This window comes from Sander lucioperca, chromosome 13 (genome assembly GCF_008315115.2).
Source record: "Sander lucioperca isolate FBNREF2018 chromosome 13, SLUC_FBN_1.2, whole genome shotgun sequence".
In the NCBI taxonomy this organism is placed as follows: domain Eukaryota; kingdom Metazoa; phylum Chordata; class Actinopteri; order Perciformes; family Percidae; genus Sander; species Sander lucioperca.
Genome location: NC_050185.1, coordinates 8179414 through 8207114, shown reverse-complemented (window position 1 = coordinate 8207114; position 27701 = coordinate 8179414). Strand labels below are relative to the sequence as shown.

Sequence of the window (27701 nt, the reverse complement as noted above, 5' to 3'; positions counted from 1 at the left end):
AGTCCCTGTGGAAATTCGACGTTTTTTTTATTTTCAGTGGGGGAAGTGTGCTGCTGCAAGAACAGATCAAGTGGCACGACACAACTGATTTGTTGACAGCGGATCTGAAATCAACACTCTTTAAGATCTTAATAAATATACCTGGACTATTAGGATTAACGTAGACTGGGTCATTTTTTTCCCCATGAGTTGCAGGCCCTTATTATAATGCTGATGACGCTGGTGGAAGGTGCGTACAGTACAGACGTAACGGAGACAGGGCAGAGGGAGGGGGGAAAGACACGGGATAGAGGCTACGTCACTGAGCTGCGTCAAGCTAGCAAGAACAATCCACAGATACCGGAAGTCACTTAGTTTGAGCTTGTTCAAATAAAATCATGATTTGTGTTCATTTTAGTAATATTACCAGTTATAGGGATTCTTGGGAGGATGTTGCACATTCAGGTAATAAAGGATAACTTTATCATATTAGACCTCGCTTATTGCTTTTAAAACGGCGTCTGGCTCGAAGTTAAAATATTATATGAGTCGACAACGTTTTATTGTGGAACGTTTTTTTTTCTTACCGGACATTCGGTGTTCCTTCTTGAAGTCGTGATGCTGATGTCCAACTACAACCTTAATGTGGCAGACGAAGACGAGAATTTATAACACCAGCGTACAGAAACCGAACAGTCGGATAAGGCAGTGTGTCGCCGGTTGTTGTTATCACCTTATTATACGGTAACGTAGTGATGCGATGTGAGAAACCCTGCAAGGCTTGGACTGCGCCGTTAACCCGGTTAAACCGACTGTGGACTCGCCAGCCGCAAAGACTTGACTGACTTCAGATAAAAACATCAACCCTGCGATGTTTTTACATTTCCCAGTAAGTAGCTTTGCTCACCAGACACTGCGGAGATAGAGCACATAGTGTGTTCAGGCTATTATTAATCTTTGTGCGGAGATGTCAGCTGTCTTAACGGCAGCCTGATGTGCATCATGCACGACTCGAATCGCCTGGCAGAGCTAAGTTCGCGTGGCCACTTTATTGGGGTAAGGGGCACGAACCGCCGAATAAACATTTAGCACGCTACATTGTGTAATAATTCGCAGTACAATCTTCCTCCTCATAATTCACACGCAAATAAATGCTAAAACACTCTGGCACTGGCTAATGCTCTACTCACCGGGTAACCCCCTCCCCCCACCAAAATGTCTCAATAAATGGGATGCATGGTCACTTGAGTAAATGAAGAATGCAGGTTCCATGGTTAAATAAGGTGCAGCGTATATAGCCTAAATGTTTTCGTATGGCTCACCGCAGGTTCTCACTCAAAAGGCGAGTCCTCCTGCATAGGCTAATAACACCCCGCACTTCTCCAACTGTACACACTTGAGTTTTTATTTATTTATGCATTTGAACCCCTCTGAGTTATTCTTCCTTCTGTTTTAACACACTGAACTCCGCACGACACCGATCCTGCATGGACCGGGATTGAGGTCACTGATCTTAAAGCATAATCCACTATGGCAATTAACCTTTCACCGGTCCGAGATCAGTAGACAAGGTCACCCCTGGGTGCTGTTCTCACCGTCTCCACAGCGCGCCGCATTTGAAACAACTCAAACTGAGTTTTATGTACAGTGTTATCAGGGACAAAAATCGCCGATGCCCCCTAACAAGAGTATGATAAGATAGCTGTGAAACCTTCAAGGCGAAGGAAGGAGTATGATCTATGTGCTATGACATTTGACTTTGAATTTATGGGGAAAAAGTGTATTTATTTCAGAGATAACATTTAGTACAAGGAATGATTTGAGTGTATGCCAATCAGACAAAGAAGAAGCTTAATCTACATTTTTAATTTAAATGAATAGTCTTTTTTGAAATGTCACTTTAAAAAAAATGAAATGGTAAGTTCTGATCAGTTCCAAAGAATATGAATAAAGCATCACAGTTTGTTTCCACATATTACAGTCTTGTTGCTGAAGTTTAAAGTTGCTGTTTGGCTATAATGTTATACTCTTTAAAATGTCCAAAGCCAGAGCCCTTTTAACACTTTAAAGAGAAACTTAAATTATGTTTCATGCAATGTTTTGAAATTTTTTTGTTGTTGTTGTTTCTAATTAAAACTGGTCTTTTTAATTATTTACAGAGAGTTATCACCAAACGTTAGCTTATGACTTTGTATACGTGAGGGACAAGGTGTTGGCTTTACTCGCTCTGTCCTTCAAGCATTCCTGTGACGGTGACCTTTGGAGTGTGTCATGCAGCGCACGGGGGAGGGTACTCGTGCAGCGTGCAGAAATCTGGATGGATACAGGGGAATATGTATGTTAGGAATCAAAAGTCAGTGCTACGACCATGCACATGAACTACCGAAGAGGAAACAAAACTATTGCCAATATAGAGGTGTTCTCTGGTACATGTGTAGATTGGCACTGTTAAGAGCCTTTTAATTATCTAATATGTACAACTAGTTCTCAGATATCATGGTTATTATGAGGCTTAACAATATGTACTGTACTGACCTGACCAATAACGTGACTTGGCTTTAAGTTCTGTGATGGCACTAACAAACCTTTGCTACTTTGCAGGTGTCCTGATAACTGCAGACTTCAACCTAAAGCAATAGCACTTCATTGAGCTACCACTGGGTGTCACAGATCTATATATAGGTTTCAAACTCCAGCTCAGCAAACAGGTAACATGTTTTCACATCACCTTTTATGAAATATTATCCTATGCTTTAACTAGGATTATGTCTGTTATTTGTTCATTGTTCAAAAAGTTCATTATTGTGTGGCTGTGAACCTGTGATGGACTTTGCCAAAAGAGGGATGTGGAGGGAGAAATGCAGCAAAAAGCTTCTCATTTCACATCAAAAATATTACAAGTGGCCAGTGATAGCACAGTGCATATCATTCTGTTGCAATCAAGCAACTCATAGGGCATGTTGAAAGAGTGGGCTGTGATTGCCCTGCAAACCCAAAAAGGATAAACGAATGAGGGGAGAGATGATCGTGAATGTGAGAACCTCCAAAATCCTGTGTGAGGAGAGAGGAGCAATCAAGGTGTCAGTCTTAGGGGGTCAACGATGCAGTAGCTTTAAGTTTTTTTGGATGCTGTACATGCAGCCTGGGGGGAAAAAGATAAAAAGCTTCGTAATGTCTCTTGAGCAGAATCAAAATGAGGGCCACAAAATAATTTCATTCATCATTAGGAATCTTTTTTGTATTCTGTCAGGTGAAGTGAGTCAAGACTTTGTATTCAAAGCTAATACACTGGTAGTAAGTTAATTTCTGACCTTGTCATTCAGCTTATTATAGGCCTATATCAGGTTTACAATTAGTACTGAACATATTTATCCAAAGTCACCTCTTCCTCTCTTATATGACATTCAAGTATATGTTAAAATAAATATCTACTAACATTTAGCTCATTTAGCAGGTAAATAATGATGAAAACTGCTTATGTAGGATAACAGTATCAAACTGTTTCCAGAGTGCTATTTGACCTAATGGGTTTAAGCTACAGTATATCCAACCATTATCATCTACCAGCTGTTAAAGAAAGCCGATTGTAGCCTGGCCCATCTCAACACACACGCACGCACGCACACATCCAACACAAAGCTAGCAGGCGTTCGCAGTCTGGAAACCGATTTTCTGTCAAACCTGTGCCATGATATCACACCGCGGAGAGACTTTAATGCTGTACTAGTCTCCGCTATCAGGTAAGATGCAGCCTAGTCCGGGTTAGAGTGACAAAAATAAACCTCGGCCCCAGCAGGAGAGAGCTGGTCAGTCAGGATTAACGCTAGCTACCCTTAGCTTAGTTAGCTAAGGGTAGCTAACCTGCGGTTATAATGTGTTTGCTGTTCTTGAAGCTAATGCTAACGCTACTCAAAACATGCTGGTACATTAGTTTACAGTACACACGACACGACACGTTTCTATGGTGAGTGAAATAGATAAGCATTTAACATAACCTCAGCTGGTTGTTCGCGCTATTTAATCTGATTTCATAAAACGAATAGTAACCATAGCTTTTATGGCTTGCTTTTGAACATGTTCTATATGGAAACCGATGTTCCTCAAAGGAGATGTCGAACTGGCCTGCGATTCACATGTTGTACTTGTTGGTCTGTTTTAAGTCTGAGCAAAATGTTATTGGCCGACCCATTCACTGAGCTTGTAAACTCAGCCTAAGTAAGCTAAACTTTAAACAGGCGTTTTGCTGTGACTCCCTTGCTGCTTGCCAAACAGTGCTACAATCAAGTCCAGAGGGGGCAAACTCCAAAGAAAGTGTAGACTGCCAGCTAACGTTACTACAGGATTGCATTATCAGCTGTAGCAATAATTATGATAAAGGCATAATGTTCATACTTGGTTTGCAATGAGTGATATTTGGCCCAAGTAGTGAGTTCCTGGCTCTGTGTCTTGACCCCAGGATTTAAAAAGCCATACTTCCCTGTGTTGTGAATATGGATAGCACATACATTTGGAGAAATTTTATTTGCTAGTTGACATTCAGGAACTGGATGATAGCATCAATGCAATGAGAGCCTCCTCCCTATTCTTTTGTCTTAGTGGGTCTTGGTCTTATACACCTTATATTGAACAGCTTTGATCACCTTCAGATCCCATTTTCATGTGCATGCCCCGACTGAAGGATAGAGGAACAATTATTGAACAGATAAGTTAAAAGACAGTATCTTAATAGTAGTATTTGAAGCACAGAACATCATCATGTCTAATAAATGCACACTATGATGTGAAGTGTGTCTGGATGTTAAGTTGTCAGGAGAGGCCTGTTCATTATATGTCTATAAATGAGTAATATATAACATTCATACACCACAGGTCAGAACTGAGCTCTTATTGATTATATGCCATCAACATACACCTGGGTCAGGGTGCTAGTTAATTTGTTTAGAGATTGCATATAAATAAAACAAATCTTAGTCTATACACTATGTACCATAAAGTAAATAACATTTACCATTTAATGAATTATGCCAAGCACCTATACCTTTTTTTTAATTAGGTCAGTAACCCAAGCCATTGTGTACAGAACATACAACGGTTACTAATGCTAATGTTGTCATTGTGGGCAGGGTAAGAAATTGGAGCATTGAACCGACCATGAACAACAACCAAAGCATTTTTAATATTGCAACACTTTGCACAGGCTACAACTGGATTATCAACCCAACTGATAAACGATGAACAATGGGTTGGTAATAGCAGTGTATTGGCAGTATGTACACATGAGACAATCCCAAATTACTTTCAAGCCTTAACTGGATTGAGGCTATTTAGGCTGCAGACATCGTCCTCACACAGTGATCTATTAAGTTGCTACAAGAGCACAATCGTTGGAGTAAGGCTCTGCATTAATGTGTCCACTGATGAGTTGAAGCACAGAGACACTTGGCACACAATACAATTCATGCCCCTTTGTTGGTCCCCTTTTCAACCTTTTTTTCTGATCCCTGAACTACTGTTGTCAAATTAACAACAGTGAAATCTACATTTCTTCATAAAAACAGACAGTTTAATGAAACATGAACAATTAGTCTTTGTTTGGCTATACAGTATACTGACTGGGTCCCCTTATTACAGCAGTGGTACACCTACGTTCTGAATTTATTACCATAATTTGGGCAGGGCAGAGTGGTGGTCCCTTTGCTCACACAAATATTCACCCAGCTGTTTGTTGGGTTACTTGAATGCAAGGAACAACCTGACGCAAAGGCCCATTTGATGTTACTACATTATATGTCAAAGAAATCAGACTGTTTTTAGGCTAATTATCTTATTTATAATGGATGCAATGTATGATTGACAAAGAACCCTGCCATTTGGCATTAGAACTATACTGGAATCTCAATCGCAACTTAAAAGCACAACTACTTGGCAATCTAACCATTCCCATTGCTCTGTATTGGCTTTGCATTTGGTTGTGTAAGGTCATAAATGTACACTCACTTAAGAAATTAAATATATTTGAATTGTCATAATGTACTTCTTACATCTCCCATAGTATACTTTTGGTCAGCATTTTGAATCCAATTCAATCATAAAGCCTTTCTGTCTTGTTGCAGTTTGATTTTCACATTTGTGGCAATCTTGACCTTTGATACTCAGCTAAAACTGAGCAATCTGTAAGTGTGTGAGAGTGAACGTGTGGGTTTTAAAGTATTTTAGGGAGTATATGTTTATTGACACTTGAAATAAAATATATGTTTACAAATCCAAATCCAAGCACACAGAAGGCTCATGAGTCCAAAATGATAGTCAAATACACACATATATATATATATATATATATATATATATATATATATATATATATATATATGTGTGTGTATTTGACTATCATTTTGGACTCATGAGCCTTCTGTGTGCTTGGATTTGGATTTGTAAACATATATTTTATTTCATCACAAGCATGATATATTAATCATGCCTCTTTCTGTAATTAAATTAGGAACCTTTGGCAGGTACGCAGGTTGCAGCAGTACTCTTACTGCCTTACTTGAAGTTAAACATAAGTTATGTGTCTGAATAGGGAAGAGCGGTTACTGTTTATGAGCATAGCGACCTTCATCCAGTCACCTTGGCTATTTTAATGTCTACAAATGTCACAGACAAAGACTTGACACTGTGGGGATGATTCGAGGACTGTTTAGTTTTTTATTTTAGGTATGTAATGTTCTGGTTTGGTGAATCTAAGGTGTTGAGAAGAAATAACACAGACAGCACAGGAACTAAGTGCTGCTAAAGAACAAGAGAGGGAACAAGCTGGCCTTTTGTCATGTTTGCATGCTGATAAAGCAAAATCTGGGTGCTTTTTACAGGCCATGGCTTTAGCAACGAAAACCGACCATGATCTTAATGTGATGAACCACAGGTTACTTGGTTAGTAGTCACTGGGGGCAGTTTAGTGTAGGTTAGTTGGTCTTTAGACTTTGGTCTAAATGCAAAGGTACATTTGTTTTGCTACTGGATTAAGGCAACATTTACACTACAGATCTTCAGTCCCAGTTCAAAGTTTTGTCTGTATCCATTTTGCTTTTTGGCTGCCTGTTTCCTTAGATTCCTGTGTTTACTCTCAAACTATCCCACATGGATAAACTAACGGCATAGGTGCAAACAGTAATGAGCAGTAATGGTTGGTGAAAAGGCTTGGAGACCACGTCTTAGGCAATGGTAGGGTCCTGTAGCCCACGATGGCACTTTCCCCTCTCTCTTTTTGTTGGTAGATGCCGCAGAAAGAAGAAAAAAACAAGACATTTACAAGTGAATTGCAGTGATTCTGATAAGGCCAATCTGTGCTTAGATAAACATTTCATTCGAAGATATCTGACTCCCAAAGGATTATTTAACTTGAGAAAAGAGACTCAACAATCTGAAAATATTAGATTGCATGTACTTTTTGCCTGTTTAACTTTACATGTTCATAATCTGACCTGTGCCATGTGTTAGCAAAAGTCAGATTTGGGTTTTTTACCCCAGTTGATGTAATTTAAAAGACAAAGATGTGAGGGATAAGGTTGTATGCCTTTATTTACTTTGTTGTTTATTTTTTCCCCCTCTAGACATCATGTCTTCCAGGGAGCGTCGGACAGATGTCTACATAAAGGCAGAACCGAGCAGTCCAGAGGGAGGTGGGGGAGGTCGGATCAGCCCTGGCGGAGCCTCCTCAGACTCCTCTCAAAGTGGAGGTGGAGGAACCAGAGGAGACGGCGTTAAACGTTACTCTCCGCCACTTTACACACCGGCTCTGCGTTGCCACTTCAAAGACGAGGGTGGGGATGGGGCAGAGGAGGGCTCCACTGGAAACGGTGCAGGGCGATGCAAGTACGCCCTGAGCACGCTACCGAAGAGGCTGTGTTTAGTATGCGGGGATGTGGCCTCAGGTTACCACTACGGCGTGGCGTCATGTGAGGCCTGCAAAGCATTCTTCAAGAGAACCATCCAAGGTGTGTGTTGTGGTGAAGTTTAAGTGTTGCCATAGCAGAACAAGCAGTGAACAGTTAATGTTTTCCTCTGACTCCCTCTGTAATGTAACAAGTTAAAACAAGACAGGTTTTACATTTAGAGCATTTAAATCATGTCAAATGTGGAGCCCTCTGTGTGACACTGACCACTATCAACTTCCAACTTTTGAAAAACAAATTGGCATATCATATCCTTAGGAAAATGATCCATTTTGTTTTGCAATATTTAAATTTTTGTACATACAGCTGCACACTGCCAGTATTTTAGTTGTCCGAAAGCTTTCATTTAACTTGAAACCATAAGAGCACAGTTAGTCAAACTAGTTAAAACTATTAAAATATAGTAAATGGTACAGATATTTCATTTTAATTTGCTCGCAGTCAATAAGAAGTTTTTCGCATGTTTTGAAAATATCTTGTAGTGTTACTTGTTGCTGTAAAGTCATTACATACATTCTATGTATTGTATTGGGGAGAAACAGGATGTTTGTTATACCTGTATGAGGGCTGGTATAGCTTGAGTGTCGGGCAATAAAATAAACAAAGGATCATAGCTCCAGTACCAACCTGGAACAGCTTGGGGCATTCCAGTCTCCATAATGACACACCAACCTGATAATTGGCCGTCGGACAGTCTGGCGAGGTCGGTGACTCGAGTCTGTTCGGTGTGTTCCGTGCCGTCGTCCGTCAGAGGAGCTGTCGCCCTTCATTTTGGCTGACCTGACTTGCTGGGTCGGAGGGCGGGCAGTCGGACTCACTCCAGCAATCTGATTGGAGGAGCGCTAACCCGGAAATAACGAGCTGGATGAGTGACGAACGCCTCTCAAAATCTGACGAAAATCTTTTAAACTGACCTTTTTTTTCTTCCGTAAAATACGAGATCGTATTTCACACAAGCCGCCATTATGTTCGGCTGCAGAAGCCAGGCCCAGTGACACGTTGTCATTTCCGGTTTTCATTTTTTGTATTGCGTCTCGCGCACGCGCCGAACGTACGCTCAAGACGGCGTCGCTTCGGTGTGTTCCAAGGCACTTTTTGGACCTCGGGGAGCCGACTGATCAGTCCGACTGCCTTTACTGCTGACGGTCAGCTGTCGGGTTGGTGTGTCAGGGGCTTAATGAGGAAAAGATCTGAGTAATACAGAATAAGGACCCACACCACATACTAATGACGTTATTCTTTAACATGTCAAACCACAACCTTGAACATGTGGCTGTTATTGTACTGTATGTGGTGGGCAGGTTACCTTGTGTGATTTCCACCTTGAGAAGATTGCATGTTTAAAAGATCAGAAAGATTTAAGAAATTGAAGAAGTTGGTTTTCATCACATTTGTATGTCTTTATCTTCTTCTTAACTGTAAATTTATATTTTCTGTTCGTTCATAAAGGTAACATTGAATACAGCTGTCCAGCATCGAATGAGTGTGAGATCACCAAGAGGCGCAGAAAGGCTTGTCAGGCATGCCGCTTCACTAAGTGCCTCAAAGTAGGCATGCTGAAAGAGGGTGAGTGTTCATGGTGTGCAGAAGCTATGTAGCCTGTCTTTGATATTACATCTGAGGGGTAAATATGGTATATGTCTGTTCTGTGTTTTCCCAATGTAGGAGTTCGTCTTGACAGGGTCAGAGGTGGAAGGCAGAAGTACAAAAGACGCCCCGAAGTGGAGAATGCAACATACCAGAGTGCCCCTCTACCACTGACAAAGGAGAGTGAAAAAGGTGGGATTTATATTCCTGTCATGTCATTAGTGTTTGTTTTGGCAACATAGTGTAATACTACTACAATAATCAATTTGTGTAAATGAGATGAAAAGTGGTTCAATTCCACAACATTTGTTTTGGTTTAGCTATCAAATGGCAGCTATTAGCCAGAGCTAAAAGACAAACTGTAAAAGTGCATTCAGCCCACATATTGACTATATGATATTGGGCTCTCGTTAACGTCTGAGAATGGGTTTTTCTTTCTTTTCTTGTGCAGCAAAAGGTGTCTGATTGTCGCTAGGCAACACATTATCAACTGTCGATTGATTGTGTGCTGGCAAGCTACATGTTACTACCAACAGCAGCAACGTCCAGGGCCAGGCAATTAAAAACACAGTAATCACAAACAAATTTAAGTGTGGGGTAGATGGCAGCAGTTCAGTTGGGAGGTCCCTCCTGTGCTCCTCTGATTCAGAACTAGAGAGAGAAAGCTGCTCAGAGGTGAACTGTTTTTTCTTTTTTTCTTTTAAAGAGCTCAGAGTGCTCAACCCCAAAACAATGTGAGACATGCTGGTGGGTAAAATATGAGGTGGCCAGAGAAAGTATATATGCAAACTATGAAATACTTCAAACCCATTCGAATTGATTAGAAAACGGCGCCCTCTACTGCCAAGAAAATAGTTCAGTGAAAGTCCTTACTTTTTTTCTCTGCTAATTTGCACAAATTTGGATGAACTAACTTGGAGCCCTTGATTCACATAAATAAGGCATTTGAGGAGTTTAAAGCAAAAACTCTCAGTTGTATTGTATAGAAATAAGAATATATGTATGTTAATAAGAAGTCAGTTGGCAGGTCTAAAGCCTATATGTGAAATAAGGATATGGGAATATGCAGCATGAATACAGTGCGGTATTTAGTAGGGTTAACACTTGTACAGGGCAGCATGTTGTGTAAAACTAAATTTTATGAATTAGTTTATGACCGAGTTGATATTTTGGGTATCAGTGTGTCTATGAATGTAAAGCAGCAATCTTTATTTGTGCATCATATTAATCCGTTGTTTTGTGTCTATTTTGTGACATAGGTTCCTCCAACATCATTGTGTCCCACCTTCTAGTGGCAGAGCCAGAAAAGTTATTTGCCATGCCTGACCCTCTGCAGCCCGACACAGCCCAGCGCACGCTCACCACCCTTTGTGACCTGGCTGACCGGGAGCTGGTCGTCATCATTGGCTGGGCCAAACACATTCCTGGTAAGAGATGCAGAGTGGATCAAATAGGGGAGGAGAGGCAGTGATAGCATGGCAGCAGTGGAAGAGATGTAATGATCTAATTTCACCAGGAGGAAACATGCTGTGTCAGAACTGGAATATTGACCATTCTAAATGGCCTTTGTGAGCCTGATTCTGATGGCTGAACAGCCTTATTGATACAGTAGGTAAAACAAAATGTCTGCTGACAGTTCTTCTGAACTGGTGCAGTGCTTAAAGGAACACACTGACTTATTGGGACTTTAGCTTATTCACCGTATCCCCCAGAGTTAGACAAGTCCATACATACCCTTCTCATCTCCGTGCGTGTTCTAACTGTCTGACGCACCCACCGCTAGCCTAGCTTAGCACAGATGCTGGAAGTAACCGGCTCCATCTAGCCTACTGCTCCCAATAAGTGACAAAATAATGCCAACATTTTCCAATTTACATGTGTCACATTTGTATAGTCACAGCATGTACAAATAACAAGGTCACATGAGACACAGCCATCTTCTAACCGTATACATACTGGGAACTATATTCTCAGAAGGCGAAGCACTGCTACTTCTGCTACTTGGGCGGAGTGATTTGCTCGCAGTACCTGAAGCCCTGTGGTGAGGAGCAGAGATGGCTGTGTCTCATGTGACGTTGTTATTTGTACACGCTGTGACTATACAAATCACAACATGTAAACAGGAACATGTTGGTGTTATTTTGTCACTTATTGGGAGCAGTAGGCTAGATGGAGCCGGTTACCTCCAGGATCTGTGCTAAGCTAGGCTAGCGGTGGGGGCGTCAGACACAGTTATGACACACACGGAGATGAGAAGGGTATGTATGGACTTATCTAACTCTGGGGGATATGGTGAATAAGACAAAGTCCCAATAAGTCGGCGTGTTCCTTTAACAATATTACATGCTAGAGTTGGGTCACCGACTGCCTACAGTATGTAGTAGGGCTGCTCGATTATGGAAAAAATTATAATCACAAGTCAATTATTTAGGTTGATATTGAAATCACGATTATTTAACATGATTACTCATTGACTTTTGAAAAGATGTTGCATTTATTGAACTTAAACAGCGAAACAGGTTAAACAAATCAACAGTGAAAACACCTTGAACTGTGAAATTTCCCTTAATACTTTTCCCGTTAAACTTTTTGACACAAGACAAAATAAAAGTTTACTTGCAAAATGTAACGTGCAGAATAATCGTTTTTCTCGATTACGTTGTTTGGCTACTAAGAAGACATGGGACCAGTGCTTCCTGTGTCAGTTGACAGCAGCAATGTGAACCTATTGCCAGTTTGCCTCCTCTTCATTTAAATTCTTCCCCTCTCTCTGTCTGTCTGTCTATTCCTCTGCAGGCTTCCTGTCGCTGTCCCTGGCAGACCAGATGTCTGTGCTGCAGTCAGTGTGGCTGGAGGTGCTGGTGCTGGGTGTAGCGTACCGCTCGCTTGGCTGTGAGGACGAGGTGGTGTTCGCCGAGGATTTTGTCCTTGATGAGGAGATGTCACGTGTCGCTGGACTGACAGAGCTGAATGCAGCAATTAGTCAACTTGCTCGCCGTTTCAGGTCACTAAACGTGGACCGGGAGGAATTTGTCATGCTAAAAGCCATCGCACTCACTAACTCAGGTACATATACTTGTGTAGTACAACAGTTATGCAGATAAATAGATCTCATAGAACTAGTATCAAACTATTAGTATAGATTTATTATCAGTGGGGTACTTTATGTTGTGGGTTTTCATATCACTTTCCATGATTAGAGCAAACTGAAACTGCCTTTGTGTTCTCTAGTGGTATTATTGATCATATCAGGGTTTCCTGCAGCCTTTTATAGTGAAGTCATCTTGCCTGAAATTAAAGCGGCCTACACATGATCCGCGGTAAAACCGTTCTGCGCTGGCCGTTCCGTTGTTTTCCTATTGGGAGAGTGGTGGCGCCCAACTAGGCGCGTCGCTACCCTTGCATCGCGCACCGCTCAGAATTGCCGCCGTGCGCTCAAAGTTCAAATTATTTCAACTTTGACCTCGTTGCCGCTGACCTTTCAAGGTGCAACCATGGGAGCAATAAAGTCCAGAACGTTCCTGCGCTGCGCTTTACCTCTTTGCTCTGCGCCCAACCTCGCGGTTTTGCCGCGCATCATGTGTAGGCAGCTTAAGAGTGTGTCTGCTAACGTCAGAGGAAATAAACATTTTATGAAATATAACATAAGGCTTTTTAAGGGGCAGTGTTCACCACCTCTGCTGACACATTTCTTGGGATACCCTGCACATAACTAAGTGGAATATGTATAGTGTACATGTAAAACTACACTCATTTTTCCAGTTGATTAGGTACAATATTAGGTAGTTTATAGCTAAAACTAATGCAAGTTATAATGTTCAGTTATTGCTGAAACTGTTCTAGATAATAAATTAGAATAGAAGAGGTGTTCATTTTGGAGGCTGCAGTTTGTGATGCTGCTAAACTGTATTGTGTTACACAATTCAGAGTATAGTATAGAGAGAGGTGTTTCTAATATGTATCATACCCTCATTGATATAATCTCAGCATAACACAGTGCAGTTCAACAGCACCACAAACCACAGCCACCAAAATGACCAAAAAGTTGACAACAGGAGAAAGATTTTTGTCAGAGTTAGGTGCAGTTAATTATTTTTTTGTTTCAGTTCTTAGGCAATGACTACAGCAACATAAATGTATTTGGCAGCAGATCTACCATTGCACAAACATACAGTGTAGTGTAGTTGTTGCAAGGTTGCCATTCATTGCCTTTATGCAGTCTTCCCTTAGAGATTCACACAAGATTACAGTCAACAGTGGAGCATATAGCAGGTCCTGCTTGCATTGTAGATCCACTGTTTGTTTTGTAAATAGAGCTCAACAGTGAATGCCAGGTTTTTGAACGGCTCCGATTTCAAAAGTGATTTTTCCCATTTAATTGCTCCATTGATGTGTAAGAAAATGCATAAATACATAAAGAGTTTTTGGAACCAAGTCAACCAACTACGAGATTAATCGTGACAAGATACAAGACTGTGTACATACACTATCATAGACTTCAGTGGTAGCAGCTCACTAGCCGTTTGTGAGTGCGGTAAACATGTTAAGTCTACCTTGGATGGTTTAGACATCATGGTTAATAATCAAAATCCGTATGGAGAAAATTAATGGAATTTTCACTTCTGGAACCACACTGTTGAGCTCTATAAAGGCAGCCAATACTTTATATTTGTGGTAAGTTACTGGGCAACAAAGGCTTTTTTTTTCTGTGACAAAAGCTAAGAAAATGTAAATGCCCTACACTGTGCCTCACCATGTGCTCCCTGCTGTTGTGTCAGACTCTGTTTACATCGAGGACATGGAGGCTGTGCAGAAGCTGCGGGACCTCCTCCACCAGGCCCTGCTGGAGCTGGAATGTCAGCAGCACCCAGACGACCCCCAGCGAGCAGGACGCCTCCTTTTAACATTGCCTCTCCTCCGACAGACTGCAGGCCGTGCTCTTACTACCTTCTACAGCATCAAGACCCGTGGTGGTGTACCCATGCACAAACTATTCCTGGAGATGCTGGAAGCCATGATGGACTCTCCCTAGAGCAGAGAGCGGCAGAAGTGAATAGGATGCAGAGAAAGAACCAACAGAGATCCAGTCTTCAAGAGTGGATGAGTGGTTTGTGAGAAATGAAAGATTTTATTAGAGACTTAATAAGGAAGGAAATGGTCCTTTTTCTCATATGAAGAAAGGAAAAGAATATGAGAAAATAAAAAATCTCATGTATTCATGTCCCTAAGTGGGAACTGGTTATTTACAGTCAGATGTAACTGCCACACTTCAGTAAAAGGCTCCGAGATCCAAGAGTGAAAACATTTAACATGAATACCAGACTACTTCTCAGTTTCAACTATTTTCAAGGTGTGTTCCATCACAGCATTGATCTGCAGTTGCATAACCACTGAAGAACCACATTTAGGTACCCAAGAATAGACTGCAGAAATGTGGCTTTTAAACTGTTATAAATAATGCAACATCTACTCATGAAAGCCATAATAACATATCCGGTGAAAGACTTGAGGGTCCAGTATAGGGTCAGATTGACACGCACATGGAGTGCTTGTATTTACTATAGTTTAGTGTGCCGTTGTAGGCAAATTCATAGGAATTACTTGCAATATGTTAAAAGCAATATAATGACTCGATTATTGTCTGTCACATTGAAAATGTGGATAAAATGGTGAGACATAGATGTGTGGGTGTAGATCAGTAGTTCTCTACTCTCAGGACCCCAAGTGCAGATTTTTGAAATGCTAGCTTCTAGAAGAGACAGGTTTGTGTTGGGAATGCCAGGTGATTAGATTTAAAAACCTGGTAAGAGAGAAAACCACCAGCATGTTGGGGGTTAAATCCTGGTGTTGGGATCCATTGATGTGCATAGTAGGTGCTGCCAGATTCTTTATAAAAGGTTGTGCAATTGATTTGTAGTCCAGGTGAAGTGCAAATGAAGATTGTGTGCTCATGGAATGCTCTACTTGGAAGGTAAATATATTTGTTGTATGTAACACTGAAAAACTGGCTTCCATACCAAGAAAGCGTGAGTGTTCGTGTGCAGTCCAAAAAAAATGAGCTACACTGAGATCAGGGAAGACTGTGACTCTTTAACATTAAAGCGTTGCAACAAAAGTGGTTAGAAAAGAAATGCATATGCCTCATCTGCTTTTTATACTATCCTCCTCCACTATATCTCCCCACTATTTTTGACTTCAGCAGCTGTGCTGTTCAAAAATAATGGTCTGACCTATTTGATTTCTGGGCTATAACACTAATCCATATGATTATGATTGATAGGCGATGGTGAGATTTTGCTGCATTTTCTGCAGTCGTGAAGAACGTTGCATAATAGATCTCAATTGTTTTCAATGTGAGATCCCTCCTTTGTGTACGTACATCTGTTGAACTTTTACTTTGGAAGTGCCCGCAATGGGCTCAGGGCAGCAAGAAATGCTACATTTGCAACATCTTCCTTTTGGATGTTGAAACCTTGTCTGACAACCCCCTGAAAGTCCTACTCATTTCTCAGCAGGTTTACATATGACCATTATAGTAAGCTTCACATGCAATGCAAATCTGCAGTATCTGATGTCAAAATTAGATATATTTATTGGCCAAAGGGCCATTAATCATTCAGCCATGTACAGTTACATTTAAATAAACAGAAACATGCAATTTATAGGGTAAGATAATAAAGCCAGCAAATGTGATACAAATTGCCCATTACAATTATATTTGTGCAGCTTACAGTGTTCTGAACTTTGTAAAGACTTGAAACTTGCTTTTTCATACATTTTCCTTTCTAGGATTTAAGGGTATTTTATTTACATTGTGACACTGTAGTGGGTTTGGTACTGAAATGAAGCTTTCCATTCAGAATATTATAAATACTAATTGTTTTTTTTAATGTAAGCAGTTGTGTGTTTTCTGAAGCTGATTGTCATTTTAGGGATCAATTAACATGGCTCCATTGATGTATTGACATGTTGAGGCTACAGAGGGCTACCTCAGGAGGCAGAGTAAGCCAGATGGCCAAATAACTGTGCAGACAAATGTAATTCTTGATCTTTTGATTTGTCAACTTAAATTTGAACATTGGGTTTATTGAATGTCTCTGCAGTTGTGAAAACACCTGAGATCATTAATTTGGTTTTCATAAATTTAAGGTGTATATGGCCCTATAATATGCCCCATGGTACAAAGTGTCTCACACTGGTGGGCAAGCCTGCAGTTGTTATTGTTTCCCAGGATTAATGGTGAAGCTCAAACACTGGAGGTCATTTATGGCAATTCAAATTGAAAACAGTTCAACCTGTGACACAGGTGTTATAATAGCAACAGCTAGCATGGTGGAACAGGTACGGATATCTGGCAAAATGTGACACTGATTCACCTGTTTGGTTTTGTGTTCATAAGTTACAGCTTACATATTTCTGTTATCTATCAAACAAATAAATATAGATGCCTGGGTCGAAATGAGCTGTTAAAAGTTTCTTCATATAACTCGGTCATTTACACAATGGTAGATTTTTCATTGGCATACAAATATGTTTTAGGTACGGTGGGTTAGGGTGAAGGCAAGATCATTTGCAGTGTCACTGTTAAAATTATACAGTCATTTGTAGTTTTATTAAATATGTGCGCATTAATATAAATGAGCAATACAATAAATTACCAAACCTCACATTTCCTTGTATAGCCACAGTGTAAATTTAACATTGCCAGTTATAATAAAGAATAGCTACTAAACGTTATATTATTTAGAGGTTCAAATCAATGTTTGTATTTTGAAAGACTATTTAAATGATTAAATTCTATTTTTTACTCAATTTACTGTTGTTTGTTGACACTGCTTTATTTTCGTGTGTTATACTGGCTGTGAATTTCTGTGTAGATTTTTTTTTTTTCTCCATTTAGATAAAAGTTTGATGTCCTTGTCTAAACATGTCCACATAAAAATCACTGTGAAAAAAGTGAGATCTTCCACTGTCTGAGGCAACGGGGAGTGGATTATTGTAGGTGCTTTGTGTTGTGTAATAAATGGACACACCACCACCACCACATATCATTGGTGTCATCTCTCCCTGTGTGTATGTATATGCATGTTTGTTTGTATTAGATGGGGGTAGTGTGATGAAGACTACTGTTGAAACTTGTTAACTTCATGATTAAATGATTTTTGACCATGCAGTGCACATAATCACATTTGGACACACTCTTGATGATGAGGGACAGACAGTCCATCAAAACTGGTGCACAACCTAAATGCTGGACACACTTCACATGCAGTACCTGAGCATGAGAAAGGAATACTCAAGAATAAATAATCCATAGTAGTTGATTGCGTACCTGACCATACTGTTATTATAAACAATTTGCCACCATGTGTTTCTGTATTCATTTTTGCACCTTTGACTGCAGGTGTCACTTATGAGAAACATCACTGGACGATTTAACCTTTGCGACATTACACTGTCAAGTCTGTGTAGGATTGCCAAAGATTGTGCTTGAGCAAAGGTATTGAAACTAGACCTAGGCCTACCTTTACTGCAGCAAATACAATAACTTCCTCTACCTCAATGTAGGTTTCCCTTGCTTTATATTTAATAAATAGATAGACGGATGGATAGATAGATAGACAGATAGAAGAACTGTCACCCGTTGATTGTATATAACGTTAAACAGTTTAACTTCAGTACACAATTTGATCAATCAGTAGACATAGTGCTTCTTGCTAGCAGATGGCGCAGTAAATAAAGATTTAGCAGGCCCAAATCTGGAAGCGGGGTTAAGTCTAACAGTCAAATGGTGTGGGACACTACTGTAGGTAACGGTGTGTTAAGTTAGAGTGACAGTAACGTTAAGTCGGCTTGAGGTGTGTCTGAGAGCAGAAACGCAGCACAGGACACGACAGCCTGCAAACCTACCATCGGACTTTCTCAACGCGAAGTGGTTAAATAGTGAGCCATAATGCTTTCCATCACAAGCACTATCATCAAAACCACCCGTGTCATCCAGCGCGCAAGGTTGCTTCACACTTCCTCTGTTGTCAAAATGCCGATTCAGGTAAGACTTGCATGCGTTTAGCTAACATTAGCTGTGTGTGCTACATGGCTGAGGGTGTCGTTGTATTTTACTGAGAATTAACTATAACTACACTCAACGACTATCGCCTTTCTCTCTGTAGCTCACCATGCTAACTAAAGTTATCCCACTGAAACCCGTCGCCATGACAGTCATTAGCTAGGAATTATATACATTGTTTATTTGTTTATCACGGCCGTTACCGTCCTCTCGGTACTTTACCAGCAGCTTCCTCAACATCTGCTGGTGATTTGAACGTAGCATAATGCAAACTGTCAATGATTAACATACACTAACGTTAGCTGTCGTCTTACTGTCTACGTATCTGGCTGGTCCAGTGCCTTATATAGCCACTCGGAAACTGATATTACCTTAAACAGTTAAACTTTCGTTGCCCTGTTTTAGTTTCTTTGTTTAATATAGTGTCAGTAAATGTATGTGTAAAGCATACTTATTCATACAAGTTAACTTAGAGCTAGGTTATCTGAGGGTGCCTGAACATCTCAGTTGCAAATATTGTAACGTTACTTACAACTATAGTTATTAAAATATCTTAAAGGGAATTGTTAAAGTGTAATTTATATATGTATTAGAGCTTCCTGAAAAGGATTTTAAGCACTCAGTGGGATTAACTTCATGGCATTCGGCCATTCCGAAACACACGCTTCTGTATGTGGTGATTTGTCGCCCTCCAGTGGCCACCACATAGATATAAAACAATTCTACCTTGTCACATCAATTGTTTTATATCTATGGGCCACCAGCCCAAGTGTGCGCCTATTACAATTACAGTTTTTATCCTATTCAGATGATCTACTCTTCATCATTTGGTAAACCACCAGGCTCCAATCTAAGTATTCATGAGTACCCTAATTGGAGACTTGTTTATTTTAACCCAAGTTGACTAAATATGGAATTAAAAGTTGTATTTGATGTGTTTCATATGTTTTGTGCATATTTGTTATAAATTATACATACAACTAACTGACATAAATAACAAACAAACAACAAACAAGATGTTTTCTACAAAGCTGAGCTCAGCAAAAATGCCAATACAGTATATAAAACAGACTCAAGCTATGTTTATTTATGAATAAAGTGTACTTTTCAATAATGTACATTCAAAGTTAGCAGCATTAAAGAAGCCCAAAACATAAAGCAATGTCTTCAAGAAATATTTCTCACTAGTCTATACTGTACTATGTAGTACTTAGTAGTAGTAGTAGTAGTAGTAGTAGTATGTAGTACTAAGTTATATGTAGTAGTACAGTATATGCCTACTGTAAGTATGCTGACACTTTCTGACTTAATGAATCAACTGATCATACCTACTAGTAAGAACAGAAATGCAATTTGCCTGCAGGGGCAGACAAAAATATTGGTATCATTCGCTGTTAATTGTGGTGATGGTAATTTGTGATTGTGGGTCTTCTTTCTTGTATTATTGTCTTCTCAATCCCCAACAGGTTGGTGAACATCTCCCCGCAGTGGAGGTCCAGGAGGGGGAGCCAGGAAATAAGGTGTCCATGGATCAGCTCTTCAAGGGGAAGAAGGGAGTCCTATTTGCTGTACCTGGAGCTTTCACCCCTGGTTGTTCCAAGGTTGAGTCCAGACTATCATCTCTGTTTGCTCAGTTCTTGTGCACAATCATCATTGCATCCACTGACGTTGTATTTGTCTTGTTGCTTTCAGACTCACCTCCCAGGTTTTGTGCAGCAGGCTGTGGACTTAAAGAGTAAAGGTGTAGAAGAGGTCGCTTGCATTTCTGTCAATGACGCATTTGTCATGGCTGCCTGGGGAAAGGAGCATGGAACAGATGGCAAGGTATGGACTACAATTTTTGTGCAATCAGCAATTTCTTTGACAACCTGCATCAAATTGTGAGATAAAAGCCGAACACATATCGCCATCATTCAGTGGACGTTAATATTTGCATACCATAGATGTCAAAGAGCCGTGGATTCTTGTCAGCCATATTGGTATGAGTAAAGTCAATCAAGGAGACGGTCTGTGGAGGCAGAACTCAAAGAAAACAACATCATCCTGGAAGGAAGCAGAGAAGACAGCCCAACACCGAACCAGCTGGAGAAAGTTAAATGATAGATGTTAAAGAGCTGTGGATTCCTGTCAGCCATTTTGGTATGAGTAAAGTAAATCATGAATTCTCATTTGCGGTGGATTTGAACAGTATGCAATCCCAGCAATCTGCTGAAAACAAAATACTGTAGTGCACTGGGCTGTGTGCACAATATAGACATTTTAGAAATCATAACTAACTGCACACAACCTTTTGGTCCCTCTGACAATAAGATTATCACAGGAGATGATAATGCAAAGATGCACTATCACACTGTTAATATACTGTTGGCTCAATGACATTGTCCTTGTGCCTTGTAGAGGTAGTTTAGGACATCAGTTCCTTTGCGTAACGGTTTGTTAGTGGCCTTAGAATTGAGGCGTTGATGACACCGCAGATATCACTGTGCATTTGATATTAAAAGAATGCTGAGCTTACTGCCACTTTCTTCTGCAGGTCCGAATGCTGGCTGATCCTACTGGAGCGTTTACAAAGGTAAAACTAAATGTCTGGTATATTAAAGTTCTCTTTAATGTGACCGTGTACTCATCTCTCTTTTTCTCTCTGCCTCTCAGGCAGTTGACCTGCTACTTGACAGTGATCAGATTGTGCAGGTACTTGGGAACAAGCGATCCAAGAGGTAATGATCATTTTGCCTACTTCAGTTTTGCAATAATTGATCGCATTTATTTTTAATATTTGTAAGCCAATGTAAACTTAGGCTGTGACAGAAATCACTCCCTATTTGCTGTAATGGTGCATGGTAATAACTGTCCATTTTATTTGAGTAGCTGAGTAGTTGGAAATGTACATAAGAAGTGTGCTTCATAAATCTCAATTTTGAAACAGCAGCAGACCTGGAACTTTTTTTTTTTTTTTTTTTTTTTTATCGATTTTAAGAGGCAGACACATGTAAGCATGTGAGAGTTCTTGAACCTCTGCCATTGGCCTCTCTTCATGCTGCAGATGTCAATATTAACATTATAACAGTATTTTTATAATAATACTAATCAAACGTTATTGTGTACTTCAACCTCCGTTGTAGATACGCTATGTTGGTGGAAGATGGAGTTGTGAAGAAGATCAATGTGGAGCCTGATGGCACTGGGCTGACTTGCAGCCTGGCTTCCAATGTTCTGTCTGAGCTGTAGGCTTATTTAGAGCTTATTAAACCAAACCGAGTTACTTTAAAAGTTGCACTAACAAAGCCCAGTATTACACTGTTCAAGTTTCCTCCTTTTCCTAAAGACGGATGAAAAAGTCACATGGATGCTAATGTCAAAAACAGAGCTGGAAGGTAATTAATGCGCACAAATATGACATGAATGGAAATCCAAAGGAACTAGCATCGTCCTCTGTACACTGATCCTTGTGAGTAAATACAATTCACCCTGAAAGCAATAATTACTGTTTTCCTGTACTGTTCATTTATTTTAGAATCAAACATATTACCAAAAGAAGTTTTAACTTGCAAGGAATTTGCCTTGGTGTATTTGGTGCAAACATTTATTAAAAAGAAAATAAACAAAGTACTGATACAGTCAATAACATAAATACAAGTAGATATATTACAATAAAGTGTTAAAAGACATTTAATAAAAACAAACATGCACAATAAAACTGTTTTAGAAAGGGAAAGAAGGAAGGCTGTATGGTTTAGTGCAGGGTGTGCAAAAATATTGATAAGGGGATGTGCAAAAGTTTACAGTAAATAATATGTGCAACGGTCAGGGGTAATAGTCGAGAATGTGTAGTGTAAATTGACTGAGGAGGGTTAAGAGTCTTTCAGTCGGAGTCCCGGGCCTTGTTGATGAGGCCCACTGCAGTCAGAAGGCTGTGTTCTTCCAGAAATCCACAACCATCTCCACTGTCTTTAGAGAATAGAGCTCTAAGTTGTCCTGTCTGCACCAGGTCATTTAGTTGGTGTTAATAAAATAACCCACGTCTGTGATCTAATTATGATGAATGATGCCAAAAATTGATGACAAAATGCCCAGTGTCATAATTTTTTCATGTTATAATTTACAGTACAAACAATACATTTGATTCAAAGTAAGCATGCATAGGATATAAATTGGCCAAATAAAGTGGCCATCGTAAAATGATGTGACATGGGGCAGACAAGCACATGGTATGAACATACTATATAAAGGATATTTGTATAAAAGAGTTTAATCCATCCTTCACACCTATGCAAAATCAAATTTTTGTAGCACATTGCTATAATTTTTAAAACAGACTCATGTATCTCACAATCAATATGATACCTTGATTTAGATATTGAGCCTCCTAGAATGGATAATTTGGGTTACTTAGCGTTGGTAGCTACTGTGTATTATTAAGTGCATATAACTAAACTACTGCAGGTAAATTCATGAAATAAGGCTAGATTGATAGTTGCTGCCTTGTTGAGAAGTTGTAAAGTTACAGTGCAAGTGACTGTTCAAAGCATGAATGTATTATGAGAAGTTCTTATAATACAGTAAAGAACTGGTCTGTTTATCCTGTAAGTCAACAATCTGGGAATGTATAGTGACCACCACCCCGTGACGTAAGGACGCAAGAAGCGGGCGCATTGCATTGTGGTCGCCGGTGCCTCGGAAACAGAAAGCAGTGGCGTTTGCGCTCCATGGAACTACGCCAAGAGAGGCCTTAACATTAACATTCAGTCTGGACACAGTAAAAGGTAAGTTGATGCTCAGCCATTACCATGTGGCTGTCAGTAGCTAAAATATGCCGTTAAAAAATAAGAGTAGCGTTAGACGATAGGAAGCAGTAGTTACAGTTAATAGTAAGAAGCTAGCTACTGTTGCAGCAACTTTAGCGTTAAGTTAACGTTAATTTCAAGGCGCCTAAATTCTGAGCTAACGTGACTAACATGATTCTAGCTTCACAGCGCTAGCTAACTGCATCGACTGTGGCGAGGATTATTTAATTATCGCGTAATGTTTAACAGGTAACAAGCCGTGGCGACTCGTAAGGAAAAAAACGCTGGCGCAGTCTGAATCTAGTGAACATTAGCTCGTTGTGCTAAAGTTGTGCACTGAAATGTATTGCGCGCGCAATTCAACACTGGGGGTATAACCGTATTGTTGCTCGCCAGTCGCTTTATATCAATAAGTGTAAAGTAAACACATGGATGTTTATCCAGTGTGCCGTATCTAGGTGTGGAACTGTTTGAATACCAGGCAAAGATTAACATTATTTAGATAATGACCCTGTTAGTGAAGCATTTTGCTGTGGCTGCTTATTTGCAGTTGTCAGGTTCTTTTGTCAAAACAACGGGCCTTTGGTAACGTTACCCATGACACATCTGCTGATTTTAATCTAGTTTTAATTAGTTATATATGCTGTTTTTACGTATTTATTCGCTCCAACCAACGTTCAATTGATTGGAATATGTCTATATGAAAACGAAACTGACTGAGGTTGGAGTAATGTTAATGAAGAGAAACTTAACACCATGTTTCAGCTTAAACAGCTTAAACCCTTTACATACTTCAAATCCAGAACGCTTATTATAGCTAAGCGCCAGGACTTATTGCCCAGTTTTAGCGACTGTTAGTTTAGGAGCGTTGCCAAGATTGATCGTATCTCGTAAAAGTATTTCTCCTAGAGGCATCTGTAGGAAAGTGAAGCTGGCTTCAGATTTATTTCCATCCATATATTAAATACGGTTACTGCGTACAAAATGTCTACAATTGCTACACTGTTCACTTGATGTCAATGAATACTTGAAACTTAAAACTGACCCAGTAAAGTTTAACTCCATGTTGAATCAGAAGGGGGAAACAAAACGATTTAAAAATGAATGGAAAACTTAAGTGATGGGGTTGCATTCTCTCCGTTGCACGGATTTTTTGGATACAGCATTTCAATTTATATTGTTGTCTTTGTGTTACAGTTCTGTAGTTTGTGAGCTTTGACCGCCTACAAAAGCAGCCATGTCGTCGACATCCCAAAAACATAGAGATTTTGTGGCTGAGCCCATGGGTGAGAAGCCTGTGATGGCTCTTGCAGGCATTGGAGAGGTCCTTGGCAAAAGACTGGAGGAAAAAGGTTTTGACAAGGTAATGGAGATTTGATTTATTTGCCTTTTCATGCAATATAAACCACTAAAATGCACTGTCCATAGAAGGTCAAAATGCAGTCAATAAGTAACATGAATATTCCAGATCATGTAATGTTTGTAAAATTTGACTACAATACAAATTGTAGTTGTGTAGAAGCAGCTGTTAATATGTTTTTGAGTATGAACCAGTTGCTGCAACTGTTGTGTTAACATCTTAAACATGTTACCATACTTTCAGTAAGGTTGAAATCACATTAAGCATAACTTGATTAATGATGGCATTCCAAGTAAAAATTGCTTAATCTTACAGCCAACACAGCAAATGATAAACGCTTGCACTAAATTCTATAATGTGGGGTAAAAATAAGTTTCCCTTAAAATGTTTTTGTTATCCAGTAGGCTACGACAAATCTGTCTGTATCATGTAGGCATTTTTTTGATGTGTGTGTGTGTGTGTGTGTGTGTGTGTGTGTGTGTGTGTGTGAGAAACAACTTGCTCAAGATCTAATCTTATTGTACTTTAAGGCGTCAACTTAGCCACCCCTCTTCTACATGCCAGTATTCTATTCATGCAAGCATCACTATAGAGCTGGATAAGAAATACTTATCTGAGCTGTTTTTCAGGCTGTGATTAAACATTGGCTCCTTGACAACAGGATATACTGTAACCCTTTCATTCCTGTCTTGATTAGTTTTGCTTTCATATCTCCGTTTCCAGGCGTATGTCGTCCTCGGGCAGTTTCTAGTGCTAAAGAAAGATGAGGAGCTTTTCCGGGACTGGCTGAAGGACACTTGCGGGGCAAATGTCAAACAACAAGGTGACTGCTATGGCTGTCTTAAAGAATGGTGTGACGCCTTCTTATAAAGCATTCAGTCGTTGTTTTATACTTCTAAAGTCCAAACTGTACATTACATCTGTGATCTTGATTCAATTCAGCTACACCATATATATATGAACTGACACTGTACAATCTAGGGAAAGTATTGAAGTCCAATTTATTTTTAAATTATACTTAAAGCTGTTAGTGTATTTCTGAAATCCTTTGACCCCCAAACTGAATTCACACATTACACACACAGGTAGCCCTTTTATGGCGGACATTTTAACTTGTCATAGTAGTAAAAGCAGTAAGTTTAACTAATAACAGTAATGGCTCCTGTCCATTTCGGTGTACCAGTAAGTCATGTCATGTCACTGAGCCAGCATGCAAGTAGCAGGGCTGTGACCCAGGGACACCTAAATGTAATGCAGTCCTTATTAATGTTATGCTGTGAGAACCAACTATAGAGGTGCCTCAGGCTAAAACTGTTGGTTTCCAGTTTTGGGAAAAATTCATTCAATTCTCATGTTCATAATATAAATTTTGTCCAACGTCATTGGAATATTGCATGTACCTTCTGCTAAAGGTTGAATTTTAAATGTATGGTTCATCCATTGTTGGTCATGTACTGGGAATGTTTTTTTTTTTTTAGCTAAACATGGCTAGCTTGTTCTATGTTTAAACCTTATACCTTCAGACAAATTTTGATGTTTTTCAGTTCAGCACCCATTTTTCTTTCTGTGTAACCTGATGATTTAGCAGTACAATCCAGACTAATATTTGTACTCACCTGCCACTCTTGGGCTTCTTACACCGTTTGCCTGTTTTAAAGCCATTGGAAAGTTGATGTCAGCTTTTTATTTTTTATTTTTTAAATGGCACATCGTATCAAAGTTTACTATGATGTACTTTTGGTCCAACAACAATGTTTAAAAGAGGTGCATTGTCTGTTTGAACTGTCTTACAGCGGGTGTGACTGATTTATGTGACACACAAAAACTAATCCTCAAAACTAATGTTACACTGGTTTTAGCAGATTTTTTATATAATTACACACTTTTAACTTTTGATCTCAAATAAAGAAACAACATGGTCAGACCCCCACATACGGTCTGTTCAAAGTTTGTATGAACCCGAAGATGGAAAAGTATATGAATAAAGATGCCAATGCAACATACTCAAACACTTTCAAAAATGTTTCAGTCTATTGCTGATTGCTGCAGCCTTTACATTCAGTAATTTACCTACAAGTATGTGTCTGCCAGATAAGCTAGCAGCAAACATACATTACAAACAATTAGGGGTGTGCAAAAAAATTGATTCACATTTTAATCGCGATTCAAGCTCTACCGATTCAAAATCGATTTATGGAATTGCAAAAATCGATTCATATTTTTTAATAAAAATTGTATGTCTACTGCAATCACATGTCAGTCGTTTTTTTTTTAATCGAGAATAGTTTTTGAATCGAAAATCGATTTTGAATCGAATCATGACATTTTCTGAATCGTGCACCACTACAAACAGTACATTTTGTGCCTGCCGGAAGTGCTGGGTGTAAAGAGAAATGAGTTGCGACAAGTATAACACATTCAAATTGATGCAACTTGTTGGTGTGCTTAAGTGGCTACCAGGATGTACGATTTTGATTAAACACCCATAACGTGATACAGTAAACCAATCAGCGCCCTGTTTGTCCCTAAGAGGCTAAAGTTGTTGTACTCATATAATAGAATGTATTTAAAGCTTCAGTAGAAGTTGACTTAGTTTAACAAGAGTGAGGTCAAACCCATCCCTTTTCTTTACCTTCACAAAAAGATAAATCCATGGTCACAGTTTCCACTGGCTTAAATGAAGCTGGAATACCACAGTATGTCCAGTACAGATGTATTTTGTAACACCAACAAACCTGATTTAGGTCAGGTCTTCATAACTGAGCTTGAAATTATCTTGATGCCTTAATGCATGCTAGTTAAAGCATGTTATTCACTCACATGAACTATAAAACCTGCAGTAACGTACAGTATGTCCAGGCTGTGTCACTTAATCTTCCACACACCACCTGCCAATTGAAGATGTAACCGATGTGTAGCAGCTTTTTTTTTTTTTAAACACTGGCTGATGTGTTTGCATTTGACTGTGAAAA

The 27701-nt window shown here is 39.6% G+C and overlaps 3 protein-coding genes and 1 long non-coding RNA gene across 8 annotated transcripts; 3 read left to right on the top strand and 1 right to left on the bottom strand.

Moving 5' to 3' along the window:
• The first annotated feature begins 587 nt into the window (after window positions 1-587).
• On the top strand, window positions 588-17691 carry esrra (estrogen-related receptor alpha). 2 transcript variants are annotated; one of them, XM_031311031.2, is made up of 8 exons: window positions 588-868; window positions 2581-2687; window positions 7590-7973; window positions 9381-9497; window positions 9597-9710; window positions 10778-10945; window positions 12315-12584; window positions 14297-17691. In XM_031311031.2, exons 3-8 carry the CDS (start codon window positions 7595-7597, stop codon window positions 14548-14550), a joined length of 1302 nt encoding a protein of 433 aa, XP_031166891.1. In that variant the 5' UTR covers window positions 588-868; window positions 2581-2687; window positions 7590-7594; the 3' UTR covers window positions 14551-17691. The 2 variants fall into 2 exon arrangements, with proteins under 2 accessions (XP_031166891.1, XP_031166892.1); XM_031311032.2 differs by lacking the exons at window positions 588-868; window positions 2581-2687 and adding an exon at window positions 3567-3719.
• On the bottom strand, window positions 11447-27539 carry LOC116058273. The gene is made up of 3 exons (XR_004106999.2): window positions 27211-27539; window positions 18964-18970; window positions 11447-11458 (listed from the first exon to the last, which is right to left on the bottom strand). It is a non-coding gene; the product is annotated as an uncharacterized LOC116058273 (long non-coding RNA).
• Window positions 18234-22066, top strand: prdx5 (peroxiredoxin 5). 2 transcript variants are annotated; one of them, XM_031311033.2, is made up of 6 exons: window positions 18241-18567; window positions 20052-20186; window positions 20278-20409; window positions 21119-21157; window positions 21238-21302; window positions 21708-22066. In XM_031311033.2, the coding sequence occupies exons 1-6, from the start codon at window positions 18472-18474 to the stop codon at window positions 21811-21813; spliced, it is 573 nt and encodes a 190-aa protein (XP_031166893.1). In that variant the 5' UTR covers window positions 18241-18471; the 3' UTR covers window positions 21814-22066. The 2 variants fall into 2 exon arrangements, with proteins under 2 accessions (XP_035846897.1, XP_031166893.1); XM_035991004.1 differs by having other exon boundaries at window positions 18234-18567; window positions 21119-21302.
• Window positions 23190-26750, top strand: banf1 (BAF nuclear assembly factor 1). 3 transcript variants are annotated; one of them, XR_004894936.1, is made up of 5 exons: window positions 23190-23348; window positions 24567-24732; window positions 25453-25726; window positions 25772-25879; window positions 25910-26750. XR_004894936.1 is itself a non-coding variant. In XM_031311034.2 (3 exons), the coding sequence occupies exons 2-3, from the start codon at window positions 24607-24609 to the stop codon at window positions 25597-25599; spliced, it is 273 nt and encodes a 90-aa protein (XP_031166894.1). In that variant the 5' UTR covers window positions 23190-23348; window positions 24567-24606; the 3' UTR covers window positions 25600-26750. The 3 variants fall into 3 exon arrangements, 1 of the variants encoding a protein (XP_031166894.1); XR_004894935.1 differs by having other exon boundaries at window positions 25772-26750; XM_031311034.2 differs by having other exon boundaries at window positions 25453-26750.
• Window positions 27540-27701: the final 162 nt, after the last annotated feature.